This window comes from Chinchilla lanigera, unplaced genomic scaffold (assembly GCF_000276665.1).
Source record: "Chinchilla lanigera isolate Chin_1 unplaced genomic scaffold, ChiLan1.0 scaffold00054, whole genome shotgun sequence".
Lineage (NCBI taxonomy): Eukaryota > Metazoa > Chordata > Mammalia > Rodentia > Chinchillidae > Chinchilla > Chinchilla lanigera.
This window is the reverse complement of record NW_004955455.1, coordinates 7,545,723-7,562,365: the sequence shown is the minus strand read 5'-3', so window position 1 is coordinate 7,562,365 and position 16,643 is coordinate 7,545,723. Positions and strand designations below refer to the sequence as shown.

Genomic DNA, 16,643 nt, shown 5'->3' with positions numbered 1-16,643 from the left:
GGGAACCGAACTCACGACCTTGCGCTTGCCAGGAAGGCGCTTTTGCCGCTGAGCTAAATCCCCAGCCCCCCTTTACGTATTTTTTTGAGATGGAGCCTTGCTATGTTGTCAAGGCTGGCTTGAACTCCTGGGCTCAACTAATCCTCCTGCCTCAGCCTCCAGAGTAAGTGAGACTATAGATCCCCACCACTGTGCCTGGCTGGCAAGGCCCTTTAAATGTACTCTTTTGCGAAGTGCCATGCCAGGTTTTTCAGGAATTAAGAAGGCCTGTCCCAAAGGCAGTGCTGCACACACATTCACCAAGGGCCACTCCACCCTTGCCTGTGGTCCCCTTCAGCTGACAGCTTCTGCTAATTAAACAGGGAGTCTAGAGTAACAGCTACCTGCCAGCCGCAGCTAGAGGGTTGACACTTGTGTCAGGGCGACATTCATCTGGTTGCAGGGCCGCAATGAACATTTTTAAACAAGACACTCATTTCGAGAGATGAGACGGGCCTCGAATAATTACCTTAGATGAAGATAGACCAATAGGTGTTGTAGCCCAGGGGTTCCCTCTGCCCTTTCCCTTCTCCTTGTTCCTGGGGTGCCCCCAAACAGATGATTTTATGTCTAAAGTGAGGACAAAGTGAAGGCGAAGTGAGCAAGCGCTAGCCAAGCATATACAGTAGCTCAGCACGCCGCATAAAGGACCAAGCATAAACATTCGAGGGCAGCTCTGAGCACTCCCTGACTTAAGGCCCAGAGAGAAGGAACATGGGATCAGGCATAGAGAGGCAAGCACAACAGAGCAGAACCCAGGAAGGCCTAGGATTGCCACCTGGTCCCTGAGGTGTATCTTCCTCCAGCTGCGCCTGGTTAGGTGTTGGAGACCATGCAAGGCTGGAGAACAGAAGCCCCCAGAGATCTTAAAAGGCTACTCTATCCTTGGGTCTATCCCAGGCCACAGGATCAGTCTTTGGGGGTCTGCCGCTGCCCATGTATTTGTGGACTACACCTTGGCTCCTTCCTCACGTTGCCAGGAGTTGAGAACCACTGGGTATTGGATGTCTCCCTGGAGGACTGGAACTAGGGCTAAATTAAACGAGTGCCCTATGTTTACCATGCAAGAACCCAAGGTATGAGCCAGGGTTTGGTTCCCTCTTTCTTAGGGTGGGAGCTTCTAGGGGACTTGCTGATCTCACCCAGGGCTTTTACAATTATTGTGACCTACTCAAAGCATTCAGAGAAACACAGAGATGACAACTACGCACATTAGTACCACCACCCAGCTTTGCAAAGCGGGGTAACATTGCATTAGATTTCATACTTGCTTGAGATTTTTATTTAAAAAGGTCATAGATATAATCCAAGCATCCTGTGCATCTTTTCCTACCTAGCACCCTTCTTCCCGCCTTCCCTTAGCCACCAAGAATTTAGTGACTACAATCCTGCCATATTCTGTGTCGCCTTCTGTCATTTGAAGGCATCACAATGCCTTTCCATGTTTCTGTGCTGCAGACGGGATGAGCAGGGAGCATATTTGCTCAGGTGAATTCTTCTAGGGCAGCAATGGCAAACCTAGAGCGTTCAATGATAACGAACAGCAGCTGCAGCACATGTGCCACAGGTCTGTCACCACTGCTCTAGGGCATTGATGTCCAACCTTCTGGCTTGCCTGGGGTGCACTGAATGATGAGGAATTGCCTTGGGCTGGATATAAAATTGATAACAGTTGATGTATATAAGTTAACTTACATGCCTGCTTAATAATAATGTGTCTCTCTTCACGTAAGTAGGTTGAAGTACTATTACTGGTAACCACTGCATTTTCCTCACCAAGTCGCACAACTTCTTGTAAAGTCTGATATATGTGGGTTTTGGCTATGTGTGGCAGGTATAGGAGGTGCATTAGCACTGTACTGCACCCCCCCCATACTGCATCCCGTCGTTACACAATCAGTGCTTGAGCACTGGGCAATTGGTTCATGAGAACTATCACTAAAAACTCACTCAATAATGTTAAAAGTTTATGCTCTTGGGGGGCTGCATTACTGACTGTCCAGGGCTGCATGCAACTCGTGGCCTGTGGATTGGACACACCTGCTCTAGGGCCTCTCCTGGGGAGGGCGACCACAGTCCTCAAAATACACATACTCACCCGCAGCTTTGTAGGATTTCCAGCTGCTTCCCAGGCCACGCTCCTCCAGTAGGGAAGAGAGCCTGGGGCCTCAAGCTTGCCTGCGAGCCCAAGGCTCTGCTGTGGTATTTCACTGTGGTGTATCTTTGCTCATCTGTTGTGGCGTCTCTCTGTTTATCTGTTGATTCACTGGCCTCACAGTTTTTCCTTTGAATAATATACAGTAGTCATTTCTTCAATCTTTTCCTTTGTATTTTTTCTGTGTGTGTGTGTGTGTGTGTGCGCGTGCGCGCGCGCGCCCACATGTGCTAGGAGAAACCTTTCCCCTGAGCTCTACAAGATATTCTGCCATATTTTCTACTGAAATGTAAAAGGTTTGGTTTTTTTCACATTCAGCTTGTGATGGTACCCGGAACAGAGTTTTATTTGTCTGTTTGTGTTTCTAGGCCTTGCCAGTCCAATATTGCCTGGTTTCTGAAAGCTCTATAGTGATCTGGGTTCTGGTGGACACCCCCTGCCGCCACGAATCTCCCTGAGGATCTTTCTACAATCCACAAAAACTGGGTACACCATGAGGAGTGGGGGCACATGGCACTGACAAGCCCAACCAGCGGAAGCCTCACTGAGGGGCTGGGTGCTGAGCCTGGACCCTTTGTCACAGAATTTGCTGGGTGCTGTTCCTCATCCTGTGCAGGGATCTGCAGCAGGGGCCGAGGCTGGGGAGATGGCTGGGCAAATGGGGGAAGGGAAGAAGGCAGTGTGGTAGGCACCCTGGGGTCCATCCGGGGCAACTCTGAATGCTGTGTCTTCTGGGTTGACCAGTATGCCACGCCCTCCCATGATGTTCCTTCTAGGCTTCTGAGTGGGGGCCTGGGTGGGGGCGGGCTTCTATTCCAGTGCGTTTAGTCTTACCGGTGTGTGACCTTGGGCAGTGGTGTAGGCAGGGGCAGTCTGTACCCAGGGCTCGGCTGGCTCTCAGCATACAATGCTGGTGGTTACTATGGTTCTATTCTTGGACACACTGGAAAGCCTTTTTTTTTTTTTTTTTTGGTAATACAAAAGAGTCATGTTTGTTTGGGGGAACTGTACATGTATATAACCTATTGTGATCATTTTCCAGCCCTTTCTTCCCTCCCTCTCCCCCTTCCACCGAAGCGCTTTTTAAACCATGGCATTCTTGGCACACGTGGCAGAACACCTGGCGTCTGACTAGCACACATCATACATGTTCAAGGGATCATTTATTGTTTTCTTGTTACAGCTCACTTACCTGCTTGTTCGTTCATTCAACAAATATGTGTTGGGCCCTTGCACTGTTCCAGTCATTGTCCCTCGGTTTCCTTCTCTGTAATGTGCAGCTTTTGTGGGAGAAGGTTTCTAACCTCGCTTTGGATCCTTGAGCACTGAGGTCAGATTTGCTGTATGATTTCCCAGAGATACCAGCAGGGGGCGCCCCAGGGCAGAGGACCGCCCAGGCGGGGCCTTCATCTTTCCAGGCCACTTTCTCATGCTCCACGGTGGTGCAGGTAAAGAGAGGAGAAAGGAGATGAAAGAGACAAATGCCGTACAAAGGTTGCCAGCCCAGGCTCCGGGTCAGCCGGGCCCTGAGTCACCACCTGGAAATTTCTCTTTGCCCCCACTCACCTCTCTCCCACTCAACCTCTGTTTCTGCTAACCCTGTGAAAAAACAGGTCTCATTTTATGGCCAGGTGTTCTGGGTGCGAGACCTGCAACGCTGAAATTGAGGACTCTGAGTAGATTTGGGTGTGCAGCCGAACAGCGCCAGGTTGCTCTGGGAGTGCTTGCTACCAGCCCCAAAGGTGCTCACTGGGCACAGCTGTGTCTGGCCTGGCCCTCCCTCCTGTCACCACCTCCTAGTTCCAGGCTTTTGCATGCTGTTCCTTCTCTGGCAGCAGTGGTGGGACCTGCTGTGCTCCTGCCCCTGTTGGGTGCAGCTCCGGCTTGGGTCAGGCCCTGGGTATGGAGGTAGGTACCCCTCCTAACCCAGAGGAGAACACCAGCCGAGGCGGGGAGGGGGACTTTGCCTGTGGAAACTGGCTCCCTGGCTCCAGAAGGGAGTAGGGGTGGTCTTAGGAGGGCAAGGTGCAGCTGAGGGAGATGTCTGACTGCAGCCCCTTCTCCCCGTACTGAGGATTGAACCCATGTTCTTGAGCATACTAGGGAAGTGATCTACCACTGAGCTACATCACGAGCCCTTATTTTGGGGCAGGGTCTCACTAAGTTGCCTGGACTGGCCTTGAACTTGTGATCCTCCTGCCTCTACCTCCTAAGTACCCGGGGCTACAGGCATGTGCCAATGCGCCAGGCTCAGATGCACTTTTAATCGCAGTCATTCTGAGATGCAGGGGGACATCCCTGGAATTATATGATCTTGGCTGGAGGCAGATCTGGAGGTGGCTGTGTTCAGAGGGAGCTCAAGCCAGGGGAGTAGGCTGCCCTCGCAGGCAGAGGGGCTGCTGTAGAGGCAAAACAGGTGTTCTGCTCCTTTACCGGTGTAATTCAGCCCCAGGCAGGCAACCCTTCCCAGGGGGGTATCCTGGGAGGTGGCCCAGAATGGGCCCTGCTCCCACTGGCTGACACCACAGAATAGACGAAGGATAAGCTGCCTTTAGAGGGCCAGGGCCTGTCTTTCCTGGCCTGCCGTTGGGGTGGGTGCCCCACGGTCCCAGGCATGTCCCGGGGCTGACAGTCTTTGGTGGGCATCCCTGGACATAGCAAGGATGCTTCCCAATGATAGGGACATTCTGCTTGCTTGATTCTTGGCCTGCTGTGTCTGCTCTGTGTCTCCTCCCTCAGCTCCTCCTCTCCACCCACCTCCTCCAGCAGGAGAGCGCCTTCCCCTGTCTGGCCATGTTAAGCCTGTCCAGGGTTCCAGACTACCTTCAGGATCTCTGTTGGGGCAGGCGAGGTCTCTCATTGGTCCTTCCCACAAGGTTTTCATAATATTCTCAAGCAGCTCGAGACAGCCTGTTACAATTGGAATTACCACAGTCCTCCCAGAGGACTGGTCTACACGGGCCTGGGACCTGCCTCATTATTGAAGCCCCGTCAGGCCTGTCTCAGTGAGATGATTCCTTCAGTGTGCTGTCCAGGCTTGGCCTGTCCCATGTCCTCACACTGCAGTCCCTGGGACTTGTGCCGTATCAGTTAGATCCACATCCCTGTGCCCTTTTGTCCTGGAGAGTTGGCATTGTCCAGGACCTGGCATGTCTCTCTGGGGTTGTGGGGAGTGTGGACAGATCGAGCACGGTCCCTCAGGCATTAGTCCTGGCCTGTCACTTGTCACACACTGTTCGATGGTGAGACGCTGTCTCCTCTCCGGATCTCTGCTTTTTCCTCTGTAAAGCAGAATCCACAACCTTGGCTTCCCAGGAGTGTGGCGCTCAGGGAGCAGTCACTGTGGGGAGACAGGATTACTGCGACCTCTGTTAGTGGACCACTGCCCCATCTTGGGGACCACACAGGCTGCAGAGGAGGATGGCAATCCCCCACGGGGAGCCACATGGTGGTGTGCCCTGGGAGAGGGGGCTGGGATCCATGTAGGGGATGGGCTAGGGACAGTCTCCTGGAGAGAGCAGGGCAGCCTGGTTGTCTCCAGCTCCTCCCCTCCAGCTACCCTGGCCAGCTTCTTAGCAGCTACTTCTGCAAGTTCTGGCACCCATTTCCCTCTGGCCGAGACTCTCTGGGGATGTTCGCCCTTAGCGGCTCTGCTGAGAAGAAGGTGGGTCAGGTACTCTGCTCTTGAACTGCTCAATGGAGTTTGCTTTCCTACCCCGCCCTGGAGTGGGTGCTCTGGGAAGTGGAGTGTGGGGAGAGATGGGACTTCCAACAAGGCTGAGGTGGCCTTGATCCCGAGGGAAAGGCTGATCTTGGACTGTGAAACTGGGAGAGGACATTAGTGCAGAGAGATCAGTGAAGGCAGGCGGAGGCCACAGGAGGGAAGAACCAGGGCAGATGGACTGCAGTGGATGGAGCCAAGGAGACGCGCAGGGAGGTCTGGGAGTCTGGGGTTCCACTGCCGTCTGTGGGAACCGTGGAAAGTTGTGCAGTGACCGGGCTCTGGGAACCAGGAGGAAACTCTCTTTCCTGAGGAAGTCCTCAACACACATCAAGAAAGGAGGCGGAACCCTTGCATTTTCCTGTTAGCTGTATATTTTTAGGTTAAGGACGCTCACAGGTGAAATTACTGCTCTTTTTCACAGTTGGCAGTTACAAGCACGAAGTAGTCTCAGTGACTTTAAATCACACAGTATTTTTTTTTTAAACAAAAGCCCCTTTAGGTTCTTGCTGTTTAGCGATGTGGGAAGGTGTGAGGAAATCCCCGTGTGGACTCCAGTGGGTGGGGCAGCCCAAGAGCCAGGTCCGTGGGGAGTCCAGGTCTGTGTGTGTATGAGTATCTGCTCATGCATGTATGTGTGCACAGGTATGCATGTGTTTGCTGCCCGCTACTCAGAGCGTTGCATGAAGTGCCGCTTTGAGGAAGAGGAGGCAGGTTGCTGCTGTATCATTCTCAGTAGGCTCCTGCCCCACGGGATGCAGGACAAGGCAGGGATCCAGGCCTCTGGAAGGCATAGCACCCCTGTGCTCCTCCAAGGGAGCGGGACCTCAGACACCTTTTGTCATTTATAAAATGGTCACCACTGGCCACCTGCAGAGGTGGAGTGTTTTTAATGAAATCATTTATAAAGAGCCTGGCTCTGTGTCCCACTTGAAGCAGGCCCTTGGTGGACACAACTTGACATTTCACCAGTGCTCTCCCACTACCCCTAGCAGCCTCTAGCCACACAAGCCTGTCGGTGAGCAGTGGGGCCCCAGGGCCTGCCCTACACTGTTATGGGGAGTTGGCTCCTTCCCAATACAGGGACTCCTTCTCTGGGGCAGTGACTCAGACCTCAGCAGAGGTATCTGTAGGGTAATGGTATAGGAGGGTCATGGGGGCAGCAGAAGGCGGCCAGAGCAGTCATCACCCCCAAACTCCTATCCCCTTCTTCTGTTCAAGTTATTCTTGACATTCAATTCAAAATGATTTTAAACGTATGCGGCCATGTGGGGGGGGGGACCCTTGGTGTAGAAGGTGTCCCAGCACTCCCTAGACAACACCAAGTCCAGCCACGAGTCAGCCCCACACACAGCACACTGGAACAACGCTTGGCTTCATTCAGGGTATTTTATTTTCTTAAAGTAGACAATCTTTGACTTTCATAGGGTCACCAGCTCCTCCTTCCCTCTGTACATGTCTTCAAGTCCTTGGCTGTGGTTCTGCACATTGACCTTGGACTCCTGAGTACCGAACAAGGGTGAGAGAGGAGATTTGGCAAGGGGTGTGGCAGTGCCTCCCATCTCAGCAGCAGGGGTTCGTATTTACACACATCCCTCAGCCAGAATCCTTCCAAGGCCAGTGCCCCTGGGCCCTGGGGCAAGAAGGCGCGGAGTGTAGGGTCCCAGCAGGGCCTCCCTCAGACCACAACACTGGCTGTGCCTTCGCTGGAGTCAGAGCAGCTCCCCACCCATCTCAGGCTTGGGTGTGCAGACACTGGGGTGGGGTGCCGTCTCTTGCGCCCCACTTCCTTTTCTGCGCAAAGCCACAGATAATTTATGCTTTAAATACCAAGACATTTAGCTATTGTTCATTCGCTCCTAGGTGAAGAACCTTCTTTAAATACATCACATTTATTTTTCTTAAATAAAAACAAAGCAGAAAACTGCACCAATAACAGGACACTGCAGAGGCTTATGTACAACAAGTGTCCGGCAAGGCTGGCGCAGGACTGCCATTCGCCCCAGAATTCTCTGGAGCAGAGAGGGACAGATTCGTCCAGATAACAACTTTTACACTCAGCAAGCCAGACACAAAAAAGGACCACCTGAAAAAAAATAAGTTTTGAAAAATCTGCATTTAAAAAAGAATACTCAACTGCATTTGAAATTTTCTGTATTTTTTTTCTCCTGCGAAACACCACGAGATTTGGCAAAAAAAAAAAAAAAAAAAAAAGAAAAAGATATTAGAGAAGAAAAACAAAGTTTGAATTTATAAAATGTCAGACCAGTAGAAGAAGAAAAGCTGGAAACCCAGCTGGCCTAGTTTGAAATAAATCGTGCCACTCATTTTATTGTGTTGATTTTTGCTGCATATTTTGAAGCTGTTTATAAAGACCTGTGAGTGGCTAGAGGTCTGGTTAGTGCTGTCACCCGGCTCCTTGGTCCAGGTCCAGGGCAAACGTGGTGCAGTTTGACTGCGTGTAGGGTGCGGCCAGCAGGGAAGGTACATGGTCCCTGCTCTGGCTCCCACTCCTAGTCAGTGGCAATGTCCCCAGTACAGGGCTCGGGTGGTAAGTTGGCCTTCCTCCAGGCGACAGGGGCACAGCTGGCCTGACTTGGCCCTAGCCCTGCCGCCTCTCCCCAGCAATCTGACGTGGACCCCCATGCAGAGTGGAGCCAACCTGGGAAGGCAGAGTGAAGAGGCAGGGTGGCCTTGGAGTGAACTTGTGACAGCATGGCCTCAAGTTTCAAGAGACCTCGACAACACTTTGGAGGACTTTGCCATCTCCAGACGTGTGTGTGTGTTTGTGTGTGTGTGTGTGCATGTGTGTTTGTCTACCTACCTAGCAATCTATTCATATATATTTATGTTTGCAGAAATGTGGGGCCAAGGAGGTGGAGGCCGAGGGACAGGGGGACACTCTTCAGGGCCCCCATTTTTTCCCCTGGGTTGGGCCTCTCTAGCACGAGGTGGGGTGTGATACCCCATAGGTTTCACCACAGGCAAGCGGGCTGGGCCCAGCTCCTCAGCAAAGGCCAATGTACTTGAGATTGTTCTGTATAATGACATCTGTCACTGCATCAAAGACAAACTGGATATTACTGGTGTCGGTGGCGCAGGTGAAGTGGGAATAGATTTCCTTGGTCTCCTTGTTGCGGTTCAGGTCCTCAAACTGCCGCTGGATGTAGACAGCAGCCTCCTCGTACGTGTTCTGGCCCTTGTACTCGGAGAAGCAGACGGTGAGCGGGATGCGCCGGATCTTCTCTGCCAGCAGGTCCTTCTTGTTCAGGAAAAGGATGAGTGAGGTGTTGATGAACCAGTTGTTGTTGCAGATAGAGTCAAAAAGGCGCAAGCTCTCTGCCATTCGACTCTGGGTGGAGGGAGGAAAACGCTGGTGTTAGGGCACGCAGCAAGCAGCTACCCTAGATGCACAGCCCTGCTCCCCTGGCAGGGTCTGCCAGCCCAGTGCCGGGCCTAACAACACACCCCCTTTCTGCTGGGGAGTCCTTCTTCTGTCAGATCATGTCTGTCTTCACCTTTTTCCACAGAAACAGTTGATACTGTCTACCTCACCCTAAATCTGGCACAGGCTTAGGAGGGGCTCTTCCTGCCCCGTTTGGGCCCCTCCTCTGGGCATGAGTATCCACTGACCTCTACACGTAGCTTCCGGGTTGTAGCAGTGCCCAGCACTGCCTCCCCCGACCTGTGGACCTCACCCTGAGGACCCCAGCCGGGCCCGCACCCACACAGGAAAGCCCAAGTCTTCCACAGAGCTGCTGTGGGATCACATCTCCCTCAGCGTAAGTCTGGATTTAACGTAGTCCTTTGAAACGGCAATCCTGCCACGTGGCACCTGTGAGGGGGCAGCGTGCACTTCTGTAACCAAAGAATCCAGTTTCTTCCAGCTGGGAATGAAATGTCAGCCCTGCACCAGGATCCTCTCCCTGCCTGCCCTGGCTTCAGTGCTCACACGCACTGTTGCAGGGGTCTGGGCGGAACAGGGAGGCCGCACACATAGACAGCAGGAGGACGGCAACCCAGGACAAAGCAGTGACCAAATTGGGGTGTGGCCCCCCAGCCCCCTCCCATTCTTTCCCTCTCCTCTAAAGACCTTCACTGTGTTCTGGTAACTCTGGGCTTTAAGGAGCATGGTGCTTTTTTCTGATTCCAAACCCACCATTTTCCCACAAAACTGACAATTCTTGCTTTCTAAAAGGGATAACCACCTAGAAGTACTACCTGGAACTGCTGTTGGTGAAAGTTGCCCCTCAATTTAAGATAAACTGAACTAGCCAAGAGTCCAGAAGCCTGAGGATAATCAAGATCAGAGGCTTTATATTTAAAGACTTTTCTGACCAGATTATATCACCGGCTGTGGTACTGACCATGATAATTGTAGCTAGCGTTGACAATGAGGACAGAAGGCATGAGCAACACCAGTGACAATGACTATGGCAACTGCAGCTGGACACAAGGTTGTTTTTTCAACCCTCACACCTTCCTAGTCCAATTTTACAGACGAAGAAGCTGAGGCTTGGAAAGGCAGGAAATGTGTTCCAAGTCCCTTGGTCAAGAGTCTGAGCTGGCCGCTCCTGTAGGGTGGACACAACAGAAGTTGCCCTAGAGTGGGGGTACCTGGGAGGATGCCACAGAAACCCTGTTCTCTAGAGCCCCTGTTCTCTAAGGTACAGTATTTGGCAGTGTCTGAGGAGGAGACAGGTGTTGGGAAGCAAGTGTCATTGCCTTGGGACCCTGAATCTACCTAAGAGACCGTGTTTTAAAGATCTAATCTTGCTCCTCCTTTAGAATGAACTTAGAATAACAGAAATGCTGAAAAGGGAGCAGCCTCGGGTGTACGCAGGGGAAGAATTAACCTTTCTTCAGAACAGGAGGCAGGACCCCTGCCCCAGCAGTGCCCACAGGTGTCCGTGCCTCCACAGGTGAATATGGATGCGATGTTCCCAAAGGAGAAACTGGTGGTGGTCTAGGAACGTCACATTCTGCTGGGAGAGTAATTAGCTCTAATGGATTCTTGGAAGCCACAGCATAAGGAGGATTGTGGGAAGGGAGCTGTCACTCCTTACAGGAATGTTGTTGTAACTGAAGCTATGATTCTGACCCCAAATTCTGTATCAGATACGGCCATTAGTGTGTACTTGTCAATTCACTGAGCAGATACTTGCTGAGCATGTCCTGGGCCCACAGGCCACGGAAAAGCCTACATCTCTCAAGCCAGGTGATAGGGCCTCAGAGCTGGAAGCCCTGGGGCTGAAGGAACAGAGGCATGACAGGGCTGAAAGGCTTAGTCAAGGGGTGGGCTTCCCCCCATCCTGTGGGGGTTGGTCATTAGCAGTGTATGGCCTAGGGTTCAAGGGTGGATGGGCAAGTACAGAGTGGGGACAGGGACCTGGGCCTGGCTCTCTCATCCTTGTTGGGTCACTTGGGGTGACAGCTGGCATGGTTCTTGCACCCAGCTCAGCAGCTGTTGGGCATAAAGTGAAATATGGTAAAAGGAGGGGCAGGAGGTCACCCTGACATGGTACAGCGATGCACAAGTGCTGGCCACTGCTCAGGGAGCGTTCCATGCTCTGCAGGGCACGTGTGTGGGAAGCGCTCCATGCCCATCCCTGACGCCATCTCAGCCACTCTTCCTATGCCCTGTCCACCCGAGTCCTGAGGCACCTGGAGTCCCTTCTACCCAAGCAGACCGAACTCCTTTTCTCTGACATCTCTCAAGAGACTCTGGGGATCCTGAACAATTCTGACCTTCAATTTCCAACTCAGTGATCACAGAAACACAGGCATGGAAACTCAGAAGGCAGCAGAGTGCAGAGGAGGAAGGGCAAGAATGGACGGTGCTTTGCGTGTGTGCTCATCAGGTTCACAAATGCTGTAGCAGCCATGGTAGGGGCACAGTCAGGCATCCTGGGAGCTCAGGACCCTCCCTCACTGCAAGCCCATTCTCATACCCCAGGTTCCTCTTGCTTTGCTAGTAGTCTGGGGCCTAGGATCCTGGTTCCTTTTCTATTCCTTGGGACAAACCATGGGGAACCACATTCACCATCATTTATTGGGCTTTTGGGAGATGACAGGGCTCAAAGAATAACAAAACCTGTTTGTGTAAACACCTGTCCCCTCCACTCCAGTCCCGTCTCCTGAGCCCTGTCTGGCGGGAGTCAGAAGAGTCTGTGGCAGATAACCAACCGAGACATGGGGCTTCGGAGCAGGAAGCCCCTGTACTAAGCACTTCCACCTGTCCCTGGCTGAGTCCTCCTTACCTATGGGCGTCATATTGCTGAGAGGTAGATGGAAATACCTTCCTGGGATCTTTAAATTGGGAATGCTGGTCACAAGGTCTAGCTTGGTTAGCAAGGTGCTGGCATACACCCTTTAAAAATGTCTGAGGGACTAGCAAGTGAGGCAAGAATTGTCTCACCCTGAATTGTCCCTACCCCAGAGGCTTGCATCTCTCAAAAGTGGGGAGCAGGCTGGGGGAGGCTGAGGAACCACAGGTAGTCACAGTTAGGATCTTGCCCTTCTCAAGTTAACAAGAGGATGTTGTACTCACGGGGCAGTCTCATGTTGGGTTCCAACAGACCAATAATAAGAGGTGGTGGCAGGAGCCCTACCCTGTCCCTCACCTGTCCACGGATGCCTTCTGGACTCAAAGCTGGTGTTACAGTGGCATCTGAATGCCCACAACCCCAAAATCAGACTGGTGAGTGGAATGGCACCCTGACAGTTTAAAGCACAGCCCTTATAAGAAGGAATTATGCTGCTTTGGGCTGTAACTCTCAAAACTATTAGGTATGAATGGGCCTAAGTATGGGGGTATGGGGGACAAAGCACTGGTGTGCCTTTTGTCTGACCTTTGCCCCAGAAGTACCTCCCACCTCTCAGATTTTGCTCACCTGGCAAGGCCTTGCCCCAGACCCCTTTTTGCTAGAAGCTTCCACGCATGTACCTATAGCATCTGGCTGTGCCCCTACACGGTAAGGTTCCAGTCCCAGTTTGGCTTTTGGGAGTTTCCCTGATACCTCCCACCTCTCCGTGGCCTGGGTTCTAGCTATGTCCCCACATCCTTTTGACACCCTCCCTCAATGGGGTGGAGTCCCAGCCCCCCACTTGTTCTCTGTTTCTGCTTGCTTGATGTCATGGGTCAGAGTTACTGTGCAGGGACCTGAAGGTGGCATTGCGGGGCTGGGTGACGTCCAGGCTGACTGGGGCCACTGAGTACTAGGATAAAGTCAGAGGCAGCGCTGGAGTCATTTGACTCTGGCTAAACTAGAGCACTTTCCCTTGTCCTAAGTGATTTTTCTGATCAACCTGCAGCGAACATGTTCTCCTTAGACCCAAGAATCAGAGGAACCGGCCGTGTAATCCATGACTCCATGGCCAGGAAGAAGGCCTCCCATTTCACACAGAGACTGAGGCCTAGAGTGGGGCCAGTTGCCCCCAAGGCTTTAGGCAAGGGTTCAGTGGAGAACCTCGTTTTTCCACCAACCAGTGTTCTCTTCCGGCAAGAAGCCCCGCTTCCCTTGCCTCTCCAGCTGCCAGAGGAGCAGCAGTTGCGGGAGGAAGTGCAGCCGCCATTAGTTGCTGCAGCGCTAGCTCAGGGTTGTGATGCCTACTTAGCTCTCTCTGGGGCCTGTTCAGCAGCAAGACAGCACCTTGCAGGAGGCCGGGGTTCATCAGCACATTCACTTATATAAATAACAGGGAGCGGAGATTCTCGTCAGAAGCCTGTGTAATGATGGGAACCTCACTGCTTGTTTGTGAGAAACCAGTGATTTGTAACAAGGCGTGTCAGCCACCCAGTGGCTGGGTACAGTCTCCAGGGTACTGCAGTCATTTCTTGGCCCTTTGCAAAAAGAAAGCTCTAGCTCAGATAGGTCCAAATATCCTCAATGCCACTGCGCCTGTTTTACCTGAGGATGGCTTTCACATGGGCCTCAGCTTCCTCCAATAGCAGGGGCCCTGTGTGCTTATCCCTAAGGGGTTTCCAGCTTGCTGATTTTCAAGTTTGGGGTCTTCATCCTGAGCAGAGCTGCCAGGCGGCAACACCTGTGGAAGCCCAAGTAGGACTAGTTCCTGGAACAAAATTTTGAGGAGGCCAGCTGCCAGGCTGAGGTGAGGAGCAGAGGATGCTGCGGGTGGTTGGTTAGGAACGGAGGCCTTTCTGTCTCAATTCCCTCCTAGAGACACAAAAGGGCAGATGTTCCTGGTTATGTGCTGGAGCTCTGGGATTCACTCTTAGCACCAGTGTGTGCTTAGCCTTGGACAAGCCATTTTTTTCTCTGGGCCTCAGTTTCCTTATCTGTAAGATGCCAGGACTATTGTGAGGAGGTACAAAGGTGCAAAGTGAAAGAACCCGGAGTTGCTGGGCCATAACCCTGTTGCCACTGGTGCCCACTGGGTGCTCTCCTCTGCCACACCACTGGCTCTTGCCTTGGTACGAGGATGTCATCTCACCAGTGAGGAGGACCATGAACACAGAGGTGGATGTAGCGGGCTAATATAGGAGGGGGTACAGGCCTCGACTCTTCAGACCAGAGTTCAGCTACTGATACCACATCTATGTACTGGCCACAGGTCACTGTGGCCCACACACTGTGACCTCTGAGCCTGGCATCACTGGGCACCTGGGTCTCATAGCACACGAGGTCAGCCTGCGGCTGGCTCTTTCACTCCATGTCAGGCCAGTCTCTTTGGAGTAGGTTTCCCCAGTTTATGGGGCACAGAATAGCCCTGAGGACTGGGCAACTTGTTCATTACCACTGTTCCCCTAATTAATAGGTCAGGCAGCATGCTGGGTCACAGGAGGGCTACCTAGGGAGGCAGAAGGCTGGCTCAGGGCCTCACAGAGCCGGTGCTCTCTTAGCTTAGTGTATCTCTCGGCAGACACCACAGCGCTGTGCACTGAAGCCCTCCTGCACTGTTGTCTGCAGAGGAGCCCACAGGGCAGTGTTCCTCCTGTTCTTTCCTCTCAGGCCACCCAAGTCTCGTATATAGTGACTCAGTGCCCACTCCGGGGACCAGGCCAAGCAGGAGAGGCAGCAGGCTGTCTCTGAAACCCTTTCCTTGGTTTATGTCTAACATTTTCAGGTTTGCTCCATCCCCCTGCAGCCTACCTGTCTCTGAACAGCTCCTAGGGGCAAAATCTGGATCCCCACACTGGCCCTTCATGACCCATGTATTCCTTGTCCCCCCACCCCCGCCCCCGCCCCAAGTTACTCATTTCCTCAAACTCACCTATACCTCAGCGCTTCACATGGGCCAGGTCACCGCCCAGAACACCTCTTGGCTCCGCACCTATCGCTCTGAGCCTAGTGCTGACTTCTCTGTGCCTTACTTCCCTCACCCACGATAACGGTGTTGACTGCAACTCACAAAGGTGTGGCTTTAACTGTACAAATGGCGCACATGCGCGCAGTGCACACTGAGCCTGTGGCAGAGGCTGGCAGCTGCTCTATTCATCTGTCCAGCTGAGCCTGGCGGGCACAGGCTGAGGGCCAATTGTACCTCCTCATGTCATCACACAGGGCCCTAGATTCAGGTTGGGGATGATGGCCACTACTTTCTCCCCACCTGAAGGGGTAAGTACTGCTATAAAACCATAAAAATAGGGTGGGGAATGTAGTTCCGTGGTAGAACACTTGCCTAGCATATGTAAGGTCCTGGGTTCAGTCTTCAGCATTGCCAAACCAAAACCACCCATAAAATTTTCAAAATGAGCAATCTTTTTTTTATGCTTCAAGTAAATAGGACATTAGAAAGCAAAGGTTTAGTTACCCTGTAGAACTGAAAATGATGCAAGTAAAAATATCTGGAAAATCAGTCCTCAAACCTGAGCAGTGGGTGAGGTGGGTGGCTCAGAAATGCCCCCATGGACAGCTCTGTGGCATAGGGGTGCTACCGACCCCTCCTATCCTAAGAAGTTGTGTTGGTGGGCCATGTCTTCTTTGGGACACTTTCCCTCTAAACCACTCAACAGCCCCTCCTGGGGGCCTGGCACACACCAGCTTCCCTGGGTGTCCACGCTGGCTACTAGCATGTATAGTCCTCTGGGACACTGGTTCAGTCAAAGCCGTCCAGAGGATGACCTTTATCTCCCCACTCCTGCTCAACATACACCATCAACATGTACCATCCACCAAGACCCTTATCAAATGCTGTGGCCGGGTAAAGGCCCCTTGTGTTCTGCTGGGGAATGTGCCAGTGGTGGCCTCATGCCATGCTGTGTAGCTGAGAAAGGTTCTTTTCTGACCTGTTATTCTATCTCCCTGTCTACTTTCTACCAGGTCCCCACAGGACTAAGGACAGGACTTACTGGGTTATAGCACAGGACAAGAACACCTGGTCCAACCAAGGGTCTCAAGTTCCAGATCTCATAAAAAATGGAAACAGTGTCCAGATTTTGGCTTCCTGATGTCAGCATAAACCCAGGGAATAAGTGATCGGGAAGTCCTAGTCCTGCCAACAGTTCTTGATACCCCTCGACTGTAGAGCCCCCCACAGCCCTCTGCCTGGCTCACTTCCCTAGGCATGTGCCTTCCATGTGACAACACTATACTCAAGGGTGTGGGATGGGCGGGACCCTGAGTACTGGACAGGATCAAACTGGAGGTGGTGTCACAGCTGTTTGGTGAAGGAGGAGGCTAAACACCCTGATTTGTAACACCAGGTCTTAGCAATTTGGAGCTTCAGTTTCTTTACCTCTAAAATAACTTATTGCCCTCACAAGCT

General features: G+C 52.4%; 2 protein-coding genes across 2 annotated transcripts in view; one reads left to right on the top strand and one right to left on the bottom strand.

Annotated features, from left to right (window-relative positions):
- The window catches only part of Rsph14 (radial spoke head 14 homolog (Chlamydomonas)), an 82,565-nt gene that overhangs the window by 11,892 nt on the left and 54,030 nt on the right, over window positions 1–16,643 (top strand). The window lies entirely within an intron of this gene.
- Gnaz (guanine nucleotide binding protein (G protein), alpha z polypeptide) overlaps window positions 8,131–16,643 on the bottom strand; it is a gene marked incomplete at its 5' end in the record, with an annotated part of 53,083 nt that continues 44,570 nt past the window's right edge. Inside the window, 1 exon segment of the mRNA XM_005396367.2 lies at window positions 8,131–9,267. Coding sequence (XP_005396424.1) covers window positions 8,923–9,267 — 345 coding nt within the window. The 3' untranslated portion in view covers window positions 8,131–8,922.